At 37.1% G+C, this 17,263-nt stretch overlaps 1 protein-coding gene across 2 annotated transcripts in view; it reads right to left on the bottom strand.

The window, feature by feature from the left end:
* Positions 1-17,263, bottom strand: part of ntn1a (netrin 1a) — a 67,278-nt gene that overhangs the window by 8,874 nt on the left and 41,141 nt on the right. Inside the window, exons 2-4 of one of the 2 annotated variants that reach the window (XM_079629576.1) lie at positions 15,970-16,158; positions 5,874-6,023; positions 4,032-4,085 (exon numbers count right to left, since the gene is read on the bottom strand). In XM_079629576.1, coding sequence (XP_079485702.1) covers positions 4,032-4,085; positions 5,874-6,023; positions 15,970-16,158 — 393 coding nt within the window. The remainder of the gene's footprint in view (positions 1-4,031; positions 4,086-5,873; positions 6,024-15,969; positions 16,159-17,263) is intronic. The other variant, XM_079629577.1, reaches the window with a different exon arrangement.

Raw genomic sequence — 17,263 nt, 5'->3', positions numbered from 1 at the left:
GCACAGGGGGAAGGCTTTCTCTGTGCGGAATGAGACTGATTGAGAAACAAATTGCTGCAAATAAAGCATGTAATTAGATTATAGCCAGAGCCCCAAGCTCCCACTGGGGCAGGGACTCAATGGGCAAGCTGGGTCTATTCCAAAGGGAACTGCTTTTTTTCTCCTTCTCCTCTCAACCTCTCAAAACACCCTTCTCGTTTTCTGCCGTTCTTTCATTCCGTTCAAGAGTTTGAGAAGAAAATAGCTATCTCTTGAATTCAGACATTGCTTTAAAGAAACAGACCAGAAAGCGTGTGCAGTTGTGATGGTTTGGTCACGGTCGCATCATTCTAATGGGCTGAGAATGGGTAGAAATCAACTTCATTACTGTAAATGAAGCCCACAGATTTGTGGGGAACATCGCCAACCCTCGAAATCTGACAATGTGAAATGGGAGAGAGGTGAAGCCAGCTTTAAATTAGACGAGAGCTTTGCATTCATGATGAGACACTAATTCAACACCATTCACTCTCTTTCGATCTCTCTCTCTCTCTAATTCTCACTTTCCCTCCCTCTATCTCTCACTCCCCCTTTTTTTAATTCATTCCTTTTATAATCACTAGGAGGCTTGCAGTTTTCTATGGGACCATTTGGTCTTACAAGGGTGACAGTGGTAAATGGATAGTTCACCCAAAAATAAAAATGATGTCATTATTTACTCATCATGTAGTCATAAACCTGTATGACTTAATTTCTTTCTTGTCAGAAAAAAATGATGTTTGGGGTCTGTTTGCCATCACATGGAGTACAACAACTGTCTCATAGTTACACATTAAGGTAAACCCTTTAGAGGTATATAAGGTACAAAACCAATCAAATTTTTTTTTTTACATATTTGACTTTTTCTGACAATGTTCTGTGGAATACAAAAGGTGCATTTTTGAAGAATATATTACTAGCCCACTTTATTCCATGTCTTAGTTCTCAGTGGTTACATAAGGAACATATGGAAACTAAAGTAATAATTCACTGAAAATCTTTACTAATTTCCCGTGAATATACGTCAGTTTCAGTTTGTTTCTCACGCAAAACTATTTACAAACAAACTTATGGATGACTTCTGATAGCTGTATGATAGTTTAAAGTGCTTTTGTGTTATTTTGGAGCTTGACAGCTCCAGTCCCAATTCACTTTCATTGTATGGAAAAGAGCAGCAACACTATTCTTCAAAAATGCACCTTTTGTGTTTCACTGACAAACGACAATCACACAGATTTGAATTGAAATAACATGAGGCTGAGTAAATGCTGACCTATCCTTTGGATTATGTAAAATATTCCTGCTATTAAAGAAAATTATTTGAGCTGTCCCCTCCTGTGAAAGACAACAAATCATCTACGAAATCCATGCCAATAATGATAACCACCATGTTGGTTTTGATGACTGTAAAGACAACAGACGCTGATCTCCTAAAGCAGGTTTGTAGAGACATCTCTGTCAGTCATAGATGAGTGTGCGTCTGAGGGATTATTCAGGGGTCTTGGGAGTGGTGACTCACACCATGCATGACCTCGCCACACAATATGTGTTTTGTCTGAGCCGAGCATTTGGAGGTATTCGCGATGCACTCCTCCCCTCCATGTGGCATTACTGAAGACATATTAACATCCTCCTTCTCTCCTCCCTCGACTTTCCCTCTGTCCTCCTGCCGTTCCCTTATTTCATTCTCATAGACACCTGCTTCACAGCTGTCTGCCCCACCCATCTGTACAAGAACGTACAGGTTCTCTCTCTCAATCTGAGTGGCCAACCGCTACAGAGCAGGGTGGAGGTGCCCTGATAAGAACATCTGTTTGCAATCGTCTATTGGATGAGGTCATATTTTTCTGCCGTATTGCACTATCCTGAGGTGAGCTTTGGGCTCGGAGTAAAGGCATAATGTATGCAGTCCCATAGCAGGGTGTGTGGGTGGTCTGGAGCGTCCATTTTGATGGGGGCACTCAAATATGTCTATCCCGTGCTCCACCTCTCCATCAGCTTGATTTGGAATGCCGCAGTTTCCATGGAGGGCTGCTCTCAAAACCAGACGGGTCAAACATTTTAAGGGCTCAAAATCAGCGGTGCCCCCATTGCCTGGATTAAAGGTCACGTCATCTTTGCAAATAAAGTAAGATTTTAAAAATGTGTTGATTTTTAAATAAAGCTAGCCAAAATCAGATTCCACTAAGTGATTAGAAAGGTATATTTAATAAATTTTTTGACCTTAGAATTTAATTAATTTCTCTTTTTTTTAAATAATCTTTTTTTTTTCCTCCAGAAATTTATTCTAATTTAGTATTTTTTCCATTGTGTCTGTCTCATATTTCTGTAAAAAACAAACAAAACAAAAACAAATAAATAAATAATATATCATTATTTGGTTACACTTTATTTGAAGGTGCCATAAGTTCTGAGTAACATTAAGCAACTATACTTACTATAGTGTTAGGGTAGGGTTAGGATTTGTTTGATGGTTAGTTGCATGTAATTATGCATAATTTACTGTTATTACTATGATAATTACATGAAATATATTTAACAAGGACACAGTAAAATAAAGTGTTACCCATTATTTTTTACATCACTGTAATATATAAACAAATTATATACAGAGAAATATATTTATATTTGTTTCTTTTCTACTAAGACTGACTGGTACAATGCAGCTATCTTACATTTTAGTACTAAATTTAAAAAAGAATCATAATAGCAGCAATATACCTCTCTTTATTTCTGTAGTAAAGAAACCGCTAAAACAGTGGTGACATAATAAACAGACAAATACATATAATTAATAAATATCAAATTATGTAGCCTATAGGAAAAAATATTATTTTATATTTGTTCAACATTGTTTTAACTGTTTTTGTTCTACAAAAATACTAAGACAAGCACGATACAGCTATATCCTGCATTTCTTAGGGGTTTTTTTCACATGTGCTGCCATATGCTTAAGGGTCAGGCCATGACAAATGGAAACACATTGTGGTAAATGGGTTAACCTTTTCCCTCCGCTTTGCCTATTTGTTTATTTTGCATGGGTCATAACACCCTCTATCTCAAATCATTGATAGTCCATTAAGGAAAGACAGTTTTCACAATGCAGTTCTGACATTTGGCAATAGCCAAACTACCAGTCATGAAGCAGAGAATTGGTTTCAGATGGGCTAGAGAGAGTGAGTGGGTATTTTAGGACAAAGGAGGAAGAAATGCAGAGAGAATAAAAGACCGTAGAAGAAAAATGTGGGGGCAGAGAAAATATCCTAGAGAAGAATGAAATGAGGTCCATGAGAGAGAGAGAATACCAGCAGCTCTGCTGTCAATCTTATCTGTCAGTAAAGCATTAGAGGTCTGCGACGATCAACCAACAGCTGCAAAGATTTTTTGCACGCTAGAATTCCTCTGTCCGTGAGAATGACGAATATTTCTTCAACAAATACTTTTTCCATACGGGCAAACTAAAGCATGTTCACTGAAAATGTTAAAAAAGGGGGGAAAAGTAAGAGAGAAGCTGATAGCTCTGGCAAGAAAACTTGGGAAGTTAAACATCTGATCAGGAGACACTTAGTCTATAATTGCACAAAATTTTAGGGAAGCGTTTGTATATTTGCAGACAGTGTTTTACTGTCTGATGCTGAATGAAATCATTTGGCAGACACCGCAGTTAAGTCTGACGTTCTGCTTACTTTTAGACATATTTATAAAACATCTGCGGCGAGAGTGAACGTGTCAAGGGACGCAACTGTAAAACTAGATCCCCCTAATAATTTCAGCAGTTCCTCTTCCATAATGGGTTTGGGTAAATCAAATCCCACTTAACGCTCAAAAAGTGAAGAAAACCTTCTATCCGCAAATCAATAAGAATGAGCCCGCAAACAGCGCCGCATCAGCTCCTCATTCTTTAGTACGAGACACTTACAAGTGGCCTAGCTTTTTAATAGTGATGGATGTAGTCTGTGGTTAATGACACCGGTTTTAAACTCACTAAAATAAGATTAGTTAGCAGAACTAACCTGAAGGTTCCTCTGTGCTGCTTGCAGTTGTGGTTGCTGGAGCAATGGGAATTTCTGTTTCGAAAAAGACATGACAGTTAGCAATAATAAATAAATACATACATAATTAAATCAATATTCTCAAAATCAATGTAAACATTTGTTTAATTGAAAAAAAATAATGAATATTAAATTTAAATGAAATAATAATTATAATTTAAGATCAATATAAGAATATATATTAGCTTCTGTTCAGAGAGTTTCTTGCTGCTTATTTGAACCATGTTAACTCCATAAGAAAATGTTCCAGGTTTCACATTATGAACCCAACCTGCTCCACCCGTATCCCTCTTTTGTTGTTATGAAAAACAGCAAGATGCTTGTCCAAGACTTGATTCTTTCATTCCTCCTTCCATTTGCCCTTTCATAAACGGAGGGAAGTTTACGCTCAGTAAAGACATGCGTGAGGAAAAGACCTTTTCATCGAAGTGATTGAATTCATAAAAGTGGTAAAAAAAAGAACAGTCTTTCGCTTTATCGGAACATAAATATACAAGAAGAAAAGGCAATTACTGCCATGAGGACAAAACAAGAGGACGACTGAGCAGCTCAAGCGTACTAAGAGAAATATGAAGAAGGTGATAAAAGAGTGTGCTCATGTGCTCTGTGGAGCTGGTGCGCAAGCATGTAAAAAAAGAGTTGTTTTAAGGAAGAAAGAATCAAGTCTTCTGGTTAAAAAAACAATCTTCGTCATTTGCTGGGGTCCAAAAAAATGTGTATGCTTATGCTGAAATATGTTTCTGCTGCAAATATGCATTATGGCGCTTTTGGCCTGTAAACAAGGCTTGATAATAATATTGATTTGTAATGTTACTTATTCAGGATGACATTGCAAATCATCCAAAAGTATAAGTATGGTTCAATAAAAAAACAGTACAAAGAAAAGTAAATTTTGCTGTTGGCATTTTGGCAAGACTTTACGGGCACTGTACAACGATATACATTTCTGTGGTGATCTTCCTATATCAGCTCTAAACATCTTGGGGAACAAGTTTAATGCCAGATTAAATTACAGTACAAGCCTGTTACAAATATTTAAATAATATTGTTTTATGGTCTTCAGAATATAAGGATATAATGGTACAGGTATGTGTAGCCAAGACTTCCTTGTGTTAAACTGAGCTTGGCATGGATTGAGAAACTGCTTAAATTTATATGTGCTATTAAAATAAAAACATTATTTCACTATTATGAGAGAAACTAAATATTTTCAATTCTATTACCGGAGTGTCTATCTTTCACACATTCATGCTTGTGACTTTCCCAAGAAAATCAAAGATATATGATTCCAAAAAGTAATATGTTGAATTCATTCCGCTAAGCTCCCTGCCAACTATTTCTCCTGAGCGTTTTATTTTCCAATTGCTTTGTTTAATATCCAAGCGTTGTTTCGTCGATAAAAGCACCAATTAAACAGTTTGATTTCAAATGCAAAGACCAGTGATGGATAATAATGTTTTCTTTATTCCTTCCCAGGCAGTGAGGACTCTATTATACTTTTGTAATCTTTAAACAACGATTTCAAGAATCTAAAAAATGTCAATCTCACTGATTTGGGCCGTGAAGTAAAGAAAACAGAATTTAAAGAACGGCAGGTGTTAATCCTGTGGAATGACCTTAACAAGACATGGTTCCAAATTCTTTCCACTGTGAAATGCAGATTTTCTTGTTCCTCCATAAGAAATGAAGAAGAGTTTCATCTTAACGTTTCAATGCATTCCACGGACAAAAACATTTGTGCATTATCGCTCATTGGGGATTGAAGTGGTAGAAAAAAATCTTGACATTGAGTGATCCACATACTTATGCAGGGGGCAATGGGTGATCGGCTCTGCTGGTAGCCTTTAGCACAACGGTTGCATGTGATACCCGTCACACCGTCTTTACAGGGGCATTGGCCTGTGGTTTGGTTACAGGTTTTGCCAGCGGCCCCCACAGGATGGCAATCACAGGCTGCGAGGAACAGAAGAAAAGAGATAAAAGAACACACGTGTGGGGAAACGCACATACAACAGTACATACATACAAAAAAGCACAGATAAACAATAAAAGTAGCTTTAAGGGCCCAAGTTTGGGGAAAGGGTGAAGATTGGTGAAGCAGTTGAAAAAGACACTGTGTGTGTGTGATTTTGTGAAAGTGGTGACCAGTCTCTGGTGACAAGAGCATGCGCACACACACAAATTCAACACAAAACTTAGGTATAATAGCCAATCATTTTACATAAGGAGTGGCTTGAGAATATCTTTTTTTTCTCAGTATGCTTTAAACTTGATAATATCTATTAGAAAATGTATCATTTTGAATCGCCTGTCCACGTGATTCATCAAGACCCTCCGCTGAAACAGGATGACCTAACTGCAGGCTGGTTTGTCAGAAGTGACACTTTGACCGTTGTAAGACCGCTTGAAGTGCTTGTCATCCATAGACATGTCACGTCCATGGATGATAGTGATAGTTTGGTCATTTTTAACCCCTGACAAGCCATTCAGGATGATGGTCGTCATCTTCTGAAAAACCGCAGGCACTGATGCCAATCCGTAAGGAACACAAGAAAAACGGAACAGTCTGTAGTGAATAATAAAAAATGTGAGGTCACGACTGTCCTCATGCAGCGGCACTTGGTAGTAAATATTAGTCAGGTCGATGGTGGAGAAAACAGTGGAACCATTTAGAGCAGAGAGTAGTTCATTCATGTGTGGCAATGGAAAAGAGTCCACCATCCCTGCTTTATTTGGCTCTCTGAGGTCAATGCACATCCTAAGTTTACCTGACTTTTTGGTCAATTGGTGACACCCAATCAGAGGCGTTGATGCGTTCATAACCCCAGCTGATTGCAAGCGATTTAATTCCTTTTACAGAGCACAATGAACAGAGTGTGGCAGACGGCAAAAATCTTCTTCCAGCTTTATGTGGTGTATAACGTTTTTAGCACATTGAAACTGAAAGGCACAGGAAGGCCATTAGGAGGCAGAACTTGATTGTTTTCAATCCTCAATCCAGACGTTAGTTCCTTCCCCATGAGTGGTGTCCCTTTATCTACAATGAAGAATTTAGCAGGAACTGAACGGTCATGTAGGGAAACGTTCGCTGACAAATATCCAACCACAGGAATGTGAGCTTTCGAATATGTAACAAGCCTGGTTGTATGTTGCGACAGCACAGCATTACTGAAATGGCATGCATAAGTACTGTACGGCAGGACAGATACAGAAGACCAGGTGTCAACCACCAAATCCACCATATAAGTCTGTGAGTCCAAAGTAAATAAAGTCCGTGAATGAATGAAGTCCGAGTAGAATGAATATTCCGTGTACAGTAATTTCTTGTAATTAAATTTTACGGACCTCGCACGTATTTGATTGCGCTGATCTGTGACGGTTTACCACTGTTCTGCGTTTTACTGCTGCTGTAACTTGGTGGGAATTTGAAATGGATTTAGTCTGATCGGCAGCAGATTCAGTCTGGCTTGCTATCATAACAGCTGTCGAGTGCAAGATCAGTTTCTAGTAAAAGTCGTTCACATATCCGTGGGCTAAGCACATTCTCTACTAACTGATCGCAAATCATTTCATCAGTACTGGCAACGAACTCACATGAAATGGCAAGCTCTCGCAAAGCGGCAACGTACTTTATAACTGTCTCGTGATGCGCCTGACAGAGTTTACAGAAGACACGGCGTTCAGATACTATGTTAGCTTTTGGCACAAAGTATCCTCGTTGCCAATTTGTGGTGTCTGTCAGGAGTTATTAAACAAAAAATCACACAAGGCAGGAGTAGCAAACTTTATCCATCCTGTTTACTCTTCACTTCCGTTTTCACACACATTGCGCCATTACACAATAGTTAAGACTTCATATACAAAATAGTAATCCAGAAGATTTTCATCAAGGTCAAATGGGCATCGCTAAACTTCTTGATTTCGGACACAATATCTACTTTTTATCACGCAAGGGCCAACAAACTTGTTTTTGTGAACTATTTAGTTTGAAAAGTCTCTGCTATATCTTTACAATAAATGCCACTTTGTTATAGCCTATAATGCATGTATATACATTTTTAAATGTCCAAACACATTTTTTTGGGGCAACTGTGTAACAATACAAATTCAAATTGGCAAAATATCTTATAATAAAAGTATTTTCTTCAAATATGTTTCTACAACATCTGCTTTCTTTTTTCATCAGAACATGACAAATGAAACACGTGCCTATGCCAATAATGTCTGTCACATTCCCTTCCTCTTGGGAGGTCTCTCTCTAACATATGGCTCAGCGTCTCTCTACACTTCTTAAACCATGTGAACTGATTGTATTGCCTTTGTGTCAAAACTTCTTTCAAGTCCATTTTCTTAAATTCCCACCATGGATAGTTACAATAAAGTGTTTTTTTTTTTTTTTTTAATCCCAATGCCGTTTACTCAATATTTCCCCCACCAGCACTGTAGAAGTGCTACTCTGTCAAATGTTTTGCACATTAAATGAGTAAATTGGCTCATATCTTTTATGAGTAATGCAGCACAGAGAGTTGCGCTTAAACTTTATTTATTTTAAGCCTATGCTAAGAGCAGTGAAGTAAAGTTCCAGTCCCAAGGCTGGAACTGGACACAGAGACAGCCACTCCCTGCATGTCTGTCTCTTGTCACTTGTCACTCTCTCGTCACCAGCCAAGTTTATGTCTTGTCCTTTGGAGTTGTCATTATGTAGAAAGTAGCCACACTTCGTCTCTCGTGACAAATGTGCAGCCTTAAAGACTCAATAAACAGCTCAGCTGACTAATTCTTACTAAATGAAACAGCTTCACAGCCTCAAATGTGACGCAGGTCATTTTCAAAATGTTTTGTCTTTCTTTTAATGGATGACTTTAAATGGAAGTTCAAGAGTAGAGTCTTAAATTAACTAAATGCTGAGGTTTCTGCTGCAATATACTGTATATCTTAGCCGTTGTGACTGGGTAATTTATTTAGGGACCTTTACTCATGGATCATTGATCGTGTTCAGTAAAAGTTACGTTTTTTTTTTTCTTGGTGTAATATTGTTTACCACAATGATTTGCCACTTATGCCACTAATTTCTTATGAAAATTTAAAAGCTTGTGAATTTTTGCCAGTTTAGAACAAAGGTACTTCAGAAAGAAGGAGAAAATGCCCAACAACTGTCTAAATTGGATAGTCTGAGCCAACCAGTAAATCAGCGTAAAACACATGGGGTGCAGGTGTATGTCCCTCAAACATTTAGCTTCTGCTGCCTGATAACAACCTGTCTGAAGAGTGTTTAAGTGGTTGTCCACTTAGAGTGAAGTGGTGGTACTACACCAGATCCCTGGAGTAGATATGGATCTACTTTTTCCTCTCCTCATCCACTCACTCTCACTACTGCCAAGACCCTGGTCAGAAGTACCAAGCTGAGAGTTTATTGATATACAAGCCTGAATGGGATTTTTTTTTTTCTGATTTCCTTTTAGGAACCACCCTCACATCATTCCAAACCTGCAAACTTGCTTTCTTCTGTGGAAATAATGTACATTTTTAAAGAAAATTGGTCAATACTTTTCCACTTTTCCAAACCTATTACATGGCTTCAGAAGACAATGATGTAATGTTTTGGGGCATTTTTTGCAGCATTATATACATTTACATTTATACTATTCCACTGAAAAAAAAACCCCGAAAGAGTAAAGGCCAAAAAATGAGTGCTTGATCAGAGCGTTTAATCCATTTGAAAGAGATCTGCACACGGCAGCTTTATTAGAGCAGATTGCCCAATGTGAGAAGTTTAGATCCCTGCCAATAGTTTACCATAAAGCTGCTGTTTGAAGTCTGAGCTCCTCTCCTCCATTAAAAGCATCATGTTGAGAGTCGGTGGGGTAATTTGTGTGTTGTTGGAGTTGGGCCAGCTCAGCCCAGGCTCAGTATTGTAGTGATTATAGTTTCTGCTGGCCCACAAAAAAATGTCTGAAGCTGATAAAAGGAAGAGAAAATGAGAGCAACTTCATTCTAAGCACCGTTGGGTTTGTTTTTTTTGGGGGGGGGGGGGTATTTTGAGTGTCTGTTGTTGCTTAAGTTCATGTTTAGAGTGTTTTTATTTTTGTGAGTGTGAGACTTTTTTTTAGGATAATAATTTGATGAAATTATGGATGTTACTCCCAGCACAACAACTGCTTTTTGCCAAACTTGTCATTTTTATGCACTACATTCTCATCTAATTGAAGCCAGCCACAAAATAAGTTGTTTTTTATTTTTATCTAATGCGAAAAGTGAGGTAATGTAAAACAATATTTTCAAATCCCCAACAGAAGAGGTTATTTGTGGTTAAAAATAGCACTGTTTTGTGACAATGCAAGACACATGTCGAAATGGAAGGTGTAATAGTGTGACCACAAATACCACAAACCTCTCACTGCAAACATAATCTCTTCTAGCGTACTCAATGCTAACTTTAATAGCTTTTCCCAGAACCCTAATGAGGATGGGGAGAAAATGAGCCTTTTCTTTGGTCTATTTGTATATAAACCCATGGCAACCACGCATTAAAGGCACAATTAGATTGACTGGCTAACATCTTTTCTGCCTGGGATCCCATCAGAGGCTGATGTCATTCTCTGTAGCTTGCTAGTTCTAAGAGTTAGCAATCCATATAAACGCAAACATTTCATATAATACTGAACCAAGATTCCAAGCTAACCATAAATGGATGAACTATTAACAGCCCACCCAATGGGGTGACAATAGTTCAGCGTGGTTGACAGTTTGCAGAGCACCACACACTTATGTGATCTAAGTGTGGTTTACTGTATTAAAACAAAATGGCTCATTTAACAAATCAAATCGAGTTCAAAGGAGTCACTCACTCCAGTGGGCAGGACAAATGATGAAGCAAAAGTTTCCTAAGCAGAGTAAAGGAAACTTATGGAGCAAACAACTAAAGAGAAGAACAAGATGCACCTTGCAAAGCAAAGCTGCCTTCACTTTGTGTGTTTACAGTGTGCTTCATGAAGAATGAAGCCACAAATCAGAGGGCTGAAGTCGCATTAGAAGCTCTAACTTAATACAGACTCTCCACATCATTCTTTATGAATTTATAAGGGTATGTTCCAGTCGCCCATAACAATTGTATTTCGATATATCAATATCACTTCACAGAGAGTAGAAAATAATCGTGACGTTTTAATTCAGTTTACCTGAGGTGGTTCGACGCAGTTTATTCTGGGTTTAAAACACACAATGCGACTGTAACAATGTTGTTATTATTATCATGGGTTACGCTTAAAGAGAAGATGTTTTAAGAAATGTCTCTTTTTTTATTACAATGGAAGTCAATGGTCACTAGTTTTGGGTATCGTTTGAATTTTAATGATTCCGATTCCGCATCGATTCCGATTCTTATCGATTCCGATTCTTATCAATTCTGAATTTCGATTCCAATGAGGAAAGAAAAAAAAAAAACGTAGATATCATTCACATTTATTGTAAGTCTTATTGAAAAACATGCAATTCATCAGCAGGCTTGAGAACACTTACGGAAGGAACTTTTGCCTGGTTTAAAAATACCATTGCAAAAACAACTAGCATAACTAGTATACATTTTTAAAATACATTTGTCTTAAAATGTATGAATATTTACATTTATCATTATATATTTCAAATAAATACCTGTTGTTATATTACACATGTGGAAATAATTTGATAGAACATCCAAAATCTGTGACTCAAATGTATTTGAAAATGCTTTAAGGTGTTCCAAAATTACAAATGTAGTCAAGTCTACAGAAATGAGTTGTGTAGAAGGCATTGAACACTAAGCCAAGAGCCCGGATTGAATTGAATCTCAGTAAAAGAGCAGCATAAGTGTTTTTCCTGAAGTAAATTGTTATAGTATATCGTTGCCACTATTTCACTGCTCTGATTAAGAATGTGGTGACTTGTCAAAAGAAAAGAGTAAATATGTGGTGAACACATTAAATTAATGAGTGTGAGGGGAGTGAGGTGCTTTATATTACAACATCTACTTACACCTATTTTCATTAACTTGCAATACATCGCTTATTTAGCTTGTGAAAATGTTTTCTTTGGCGGGAATGAAATATCATGCTTCATATCATTTGTCACCTTTCTGTAATTACCACGCTTTTTTTTTTTGTACATCTGTTTTGATGTAACTTAATACAGCTGTATAACTTGGACAGTGTTTGATTGTAATTACATTAGGGGCTCTAACTCTGGCAAATTTCAGGATTAAAACGAACAAAATGCCTTGTTTAAGTTACAGATTTTGTAAATCATGATGAAATGTGTTTTCAGAACTATTTAAAATGAAGCAACATTCGATTTGAGGTAGTCAGCTCAGATTAACAGGAGGTCTCCTTCTCATTTGAAAAGTGCCAGTGTGCGTAATGTAGGAGACCCAGAAGGGAACTGACATAAGTATCCAAACACGTAAAAAAAATTAAACACACAATGTGAGAAATAACAAAGAAAAGTATTGAGCGTGTGCCTATAGAGTGGTGCAGGGATGACGTCAAAACCCGGAAGACTAATTCGCCGCTAATTCCTTAGAGATTTTCCTATGGGGTTTTGGAAAAGATCTGTGATAAACACAACGTGACGATACTTGACGATTCTACAATGTAAATGAATGTACAATGTAAATGTAAACTGCACACACACCCCAAAAGTTCCGATATAGTTACTTATTAGGAACAAACATTTTTTAAAATTTAAATATAAGCGTAAAATTTGCATTTTCAATATGGGTGTATGCGATTTATGTTGTAGAACAAAACGTTCAAGTATTGTCGAGTTGTGTTTACCTTATTGTACTCATAAATTTAAAAAACGTATTATAAAACCCCATAGGAAAATCTCAAGAGAACCAGTGGTGAATTAGTCTTCTAGGATTTGACGTCATCCCTATAAAGATGGTAACAGTCCTGACAAATGTTCCTAGCAAAAAATAGCACTAAAGTCTGATGAGGCAGTTGGACCTGAAGATTAATGAAATTAAACAGAACAAATGTGGAGGATTGTTGTATGAGAAATGCATAGAGAGAGGCGAGAGCATGCAAACAGACAGCAAACATTCAAGTGAACAAAGCACTGGGAACTTTCTCTTTTCGGTAAAATCGAAAAGTGCAGAAGAATTGCCATCTTCAGCAAATCTCCCTTACAATTAACTATCTGCATTAGGTAAAGTTCTCAATGGCTGTGGGTCATAATGATGCATTTTTTTATCCAGAATTGATTTTCCCCAATTTTTTCCATCCAGAAATACATATTTCATAGTAGTACATGAATATTTTGAATCTATCATTAATAATTCTGTAACAATCTACTGAGTATTGCGGCTATTTTTAGTGTGTTATTTTTTCTAAAGAGTTTTCCTTGAACCATTAGTGAATTCCATTTGGTTTGTTGACCCTAATTCCGAGTGCCTGGGAAATCCTCCATGGCCTCGGTCTCAAATCTCAGGGAAACAGAAGAGTTCATTAACTTTCCAAGCAAAGCAGATCATTTTAATAAAACTTTACAGAGAAAAAACGGACCAGGGTCATCAGAGACCTGCAGGATTATTCACCCTTGATTTTAATTACGAGAGCCTTGCGAAAATGGAAAGAAATGAAACGGCAGAAACAGAACGATCAAATGCCAGATCGACTGAATCACTTCCAGTGCAATCTGTGATGGAGTTTCTATCACAAAACTTTAAAACAACATATTAAAAACCTTTGGCCTTTTTCAGACTCATCTTTTCCATTTGCACACTATTAGGGAAGTGTGTACAAAATCCTGCAATTAAATGCATCATTTGACAAAGCCAACATATCCCAACAGAGCAAACTTCACCAATGAGAGTAATGGGATGCTGAAAGAATCAAGTCTTGTCCACAGGAGAAAGGAAGTGAAAACAAAAAGAAGTTCTCTTCCCTCAATAAGACACATAGCATGGGGGTTAGCGAAACACACAGTCGGATGATGAATGTCTGTTTGCATTCCAAGTCGACAGGAGAATCAAACGAGAGCCCAGAGAGGGGTAAATGTCAGTCTGGAGTATGGTAGAATGGATATGTTGGTTAGGTTATGCATTTTTGTAATGCCTTTCCATGCAGAGAATATTATTATATGTTCATTAATCTTTTTCATATTCATCAGGTGTAATGTGAGTCTGAGAACTAAAAACAACAATTCACTTTAACATAATTTTTTTTTTTTCATGAAACTGTGACTACTGTAAATTGGATGAATTTCTTTATCTGAAACCTCGAAGGTATTATTATATAATATTAAAAAATATGCTGTTTTAAAAAAATACTAATATATAAAATACGCCACAAAAAAACGTTCACAAAAAAACGTTCACAAAAAAACGTTCAATTGGTCAAATTTACTAAATGCTTAAACTTCAAAATACATATAATTAAAAAATGTTTTAACACCTTACAATAAGGTTAATTTGTTAACATTAGCTAACTACCTCAGTTAATATGAACTAAGAATGAACAATGAGTCTTCAGCATTTGTTTATCTTAGTTAATATTAATTTCAACATTTACTAATACATTATTCAAATGAAAGGTTGTGTTAACATTAGTAAATGTACTGTGAACTACTGTAACATGAACAAACAATGAACAGCTGTTTTTCTATTAACTAATATTAACAAAGCTTAATAAATACTGCAACAAATGTATTGCTCATTGTTAGTTCATGTTAGTTACATTAAGAGTTACCAAAGAAAATTCTTAATATAATATCCCATAAAAATGTAACTTCTTTACATCCTAAACTGCCTGCATATAACAGATACCCCATAAAAAGTTTAATTTAGTTGTATTTGTAAAATTCAAAACTACAAAATATGCTACAAAAATGATCATTTAAATGTCAAAAAAATAATTTATTAAAAGAAAAAAACTATTTTTTCTAGCTCTATCAGTTTAAAGCTATATAAAACAACCGCATGTATCTCTATATGACAGCAGGAATCAGGCTAATTGCGTTGTTGCGCGGATGTTGTAAATGAGGACTCATGCGTGCCGATGATATTGCGGGAAAACAAACACCTTCTGTTCAGCTTTCAAGTATAACATTCTCACATGATGCAAAAACATTCCCCACAGTCTTGACTGTCAGATTGACGGACGCTTTTATTTATTTACCTGTTTGGGGAAAACAAGAGTCTTTAACTTCCAGCTAGTTTTACCCCGAGCTAAAGCTGGAAGTAAATGATCCTAAGCCGTCACGGACAGCAGCAGAACGGACCTTGTGATGAGGAGACGCTAAGGTGTGACGGGGGGCTTGTTTGCACAAAGCTTTTTGCTCCTGTCATCTTGCCCCATGGCAAAGTTAGGCAAAAACACCCTCTGGACAGCTCCCAGGTAAGCGTGCTGTCGCCAGACAGTTGCACACCTGTGGAAAGTTGCTCGCGTATTCCCTCTTCTCTTCTTGTCCGTCCTCCCCCTAACCTCACTCATCTGACCTGTAACAAGGATCCGTTCACACCTCTGCTCTGTTTGTTTGGCTTGTCCTGTCAAACCATCCCCCAAATGAATCCCAATAACTCTATGTCAGAAAGATGTAACCCCTCCCCCACCCACATCCCTGTCCTTGGGCTGCATGCTGACAGAGTCTCGTGGGGGTGGAGGAGCACAGGAATGTGAGAATTCTTCCTTTGGACCTGCTGACTCCCTCATTTGAGGGGTAACACGTTAAGAATAGTCACCGGCTCATCTAATTGGTTCCTTTGTGGTACTATGTGAATTTCTTTGTGTAGAAAACAGCCGGCTAATCACTTAGCGTTAGCTTTTTCTGCTTTCCTTAGTGATAAGTTGCACACTTTGGGCCCTTAAGACCAAACCCGGTCGCGCTTTGCGCCCATGGGGTGTAGATTCAGTACCCTTCATACCTTTGCAGGCCTTTCTGTGAGAGATGGGCTTGGACATGTCTCGGTAGTAGCCCTCTTTGCAGTAGTGGCAGTGGCGACCTGCCGTGTTGTGCCGGCAGTTCAGGCAGACTCCTCCGCTTTTCCTCCCGGAGAGTTTGTAAAGCTCCATGTTGAAACGACAGCGCCTTGCATGGAGGTTACAATTGCAGGCTGAGGAAAAAAAAGAAGTTTCAAGTTTAAACAGCATATCCTTTATCACAGCCATGTACAATCAAATCAGAAAATCCAAATACAAAAATATGTTCACTTCTTTTTTTTTTCTATTCGGGTTTGAGTGCAAATTTAAGGACTGTAAGCAACACATCATAATGCTTAAAAAAAATTTAATATGGTGCTGCGTGATCGTCATCAGTCCCTTGACTGGCTCTTTTGGAAAGATTTCTGAAAAAACTATGTAAAAGAATAATTCAACATTTAGAAAGGTTATGATGCAGATGTTTGATAAAAAATACAGTAAAAACAGTAATATTGTGAAATTATTACAATTTAAAATAACTATTTTCTATTTGAATGTTTAAAATGTAATTTATTCCTGTGATGGCAAAGCTGAATTTTCAGTATCATTACTCTAGTTTTCAGCGTCACATGATCCCTCAGAAATCATTTTTAATATGCTGATTTTGGGGTTTGAGTGACATTTCTTCTTATTATCAATGTTAAAAACAGTTGCTTAATATTTTTGCAGAAAAAAAACGTGATTATTTGATGAAAGTTTATTTGGAATTGAAATATTTTGTAACTTTCTTCTTAATGTCTTTGTTGTCATGTTTTGTTCATTTTTATGCATACATTTAATTCAGATTGATGATTTAATATTACAGCATCACATGAAGCACATCTTCAGGTTGACATTATGTTCAATGTAAGATATATACTAAAGATTTAGACACCAAAAGCTATATTAAACTTTTTTATAACTATATTTATTTCAAATATCTTAGTTATTTTTCAGAGTTCGGTTGAGTACCAACTATAGGCACTCCACATGCTTAAAAGTCATTAGATCAGGAATGAACTAACGCTTTCTAATCATTATGTAGTAGAGATACAGGCCTCAGTTTGACAGCTATGTCTTTACCAACTGCAGCAAATGAAGTGCCAGGGAATTAACTTCTAATGAGGTCAGTTTCTGAGCTTTTTCTCTGACCAGTCCTGCTCTTTTCCAACAATATCAGACAGGCTCTCCGATTACCATCCCATTCCCAATCCTCACCATGCACATAAGCTGTGCTCCTGCTTGTTTACTAATGAAGAA

The sequence above is a fragment of the Phoxinus phoxinus genome (assembly GCF_949152265.1).
Source record: "Phoxinus phoxinus genome assembly, chromosome: 11".
NCBI lineage: Eukaryota > Metazoa > Chordata > Actinopteri > Cypriniformes > Leuciscidae > Phoxinus > Phoxinus phoxinus.
This window is presented reverse-complemented; position numbering and strand designations above follow the sequence as displayed.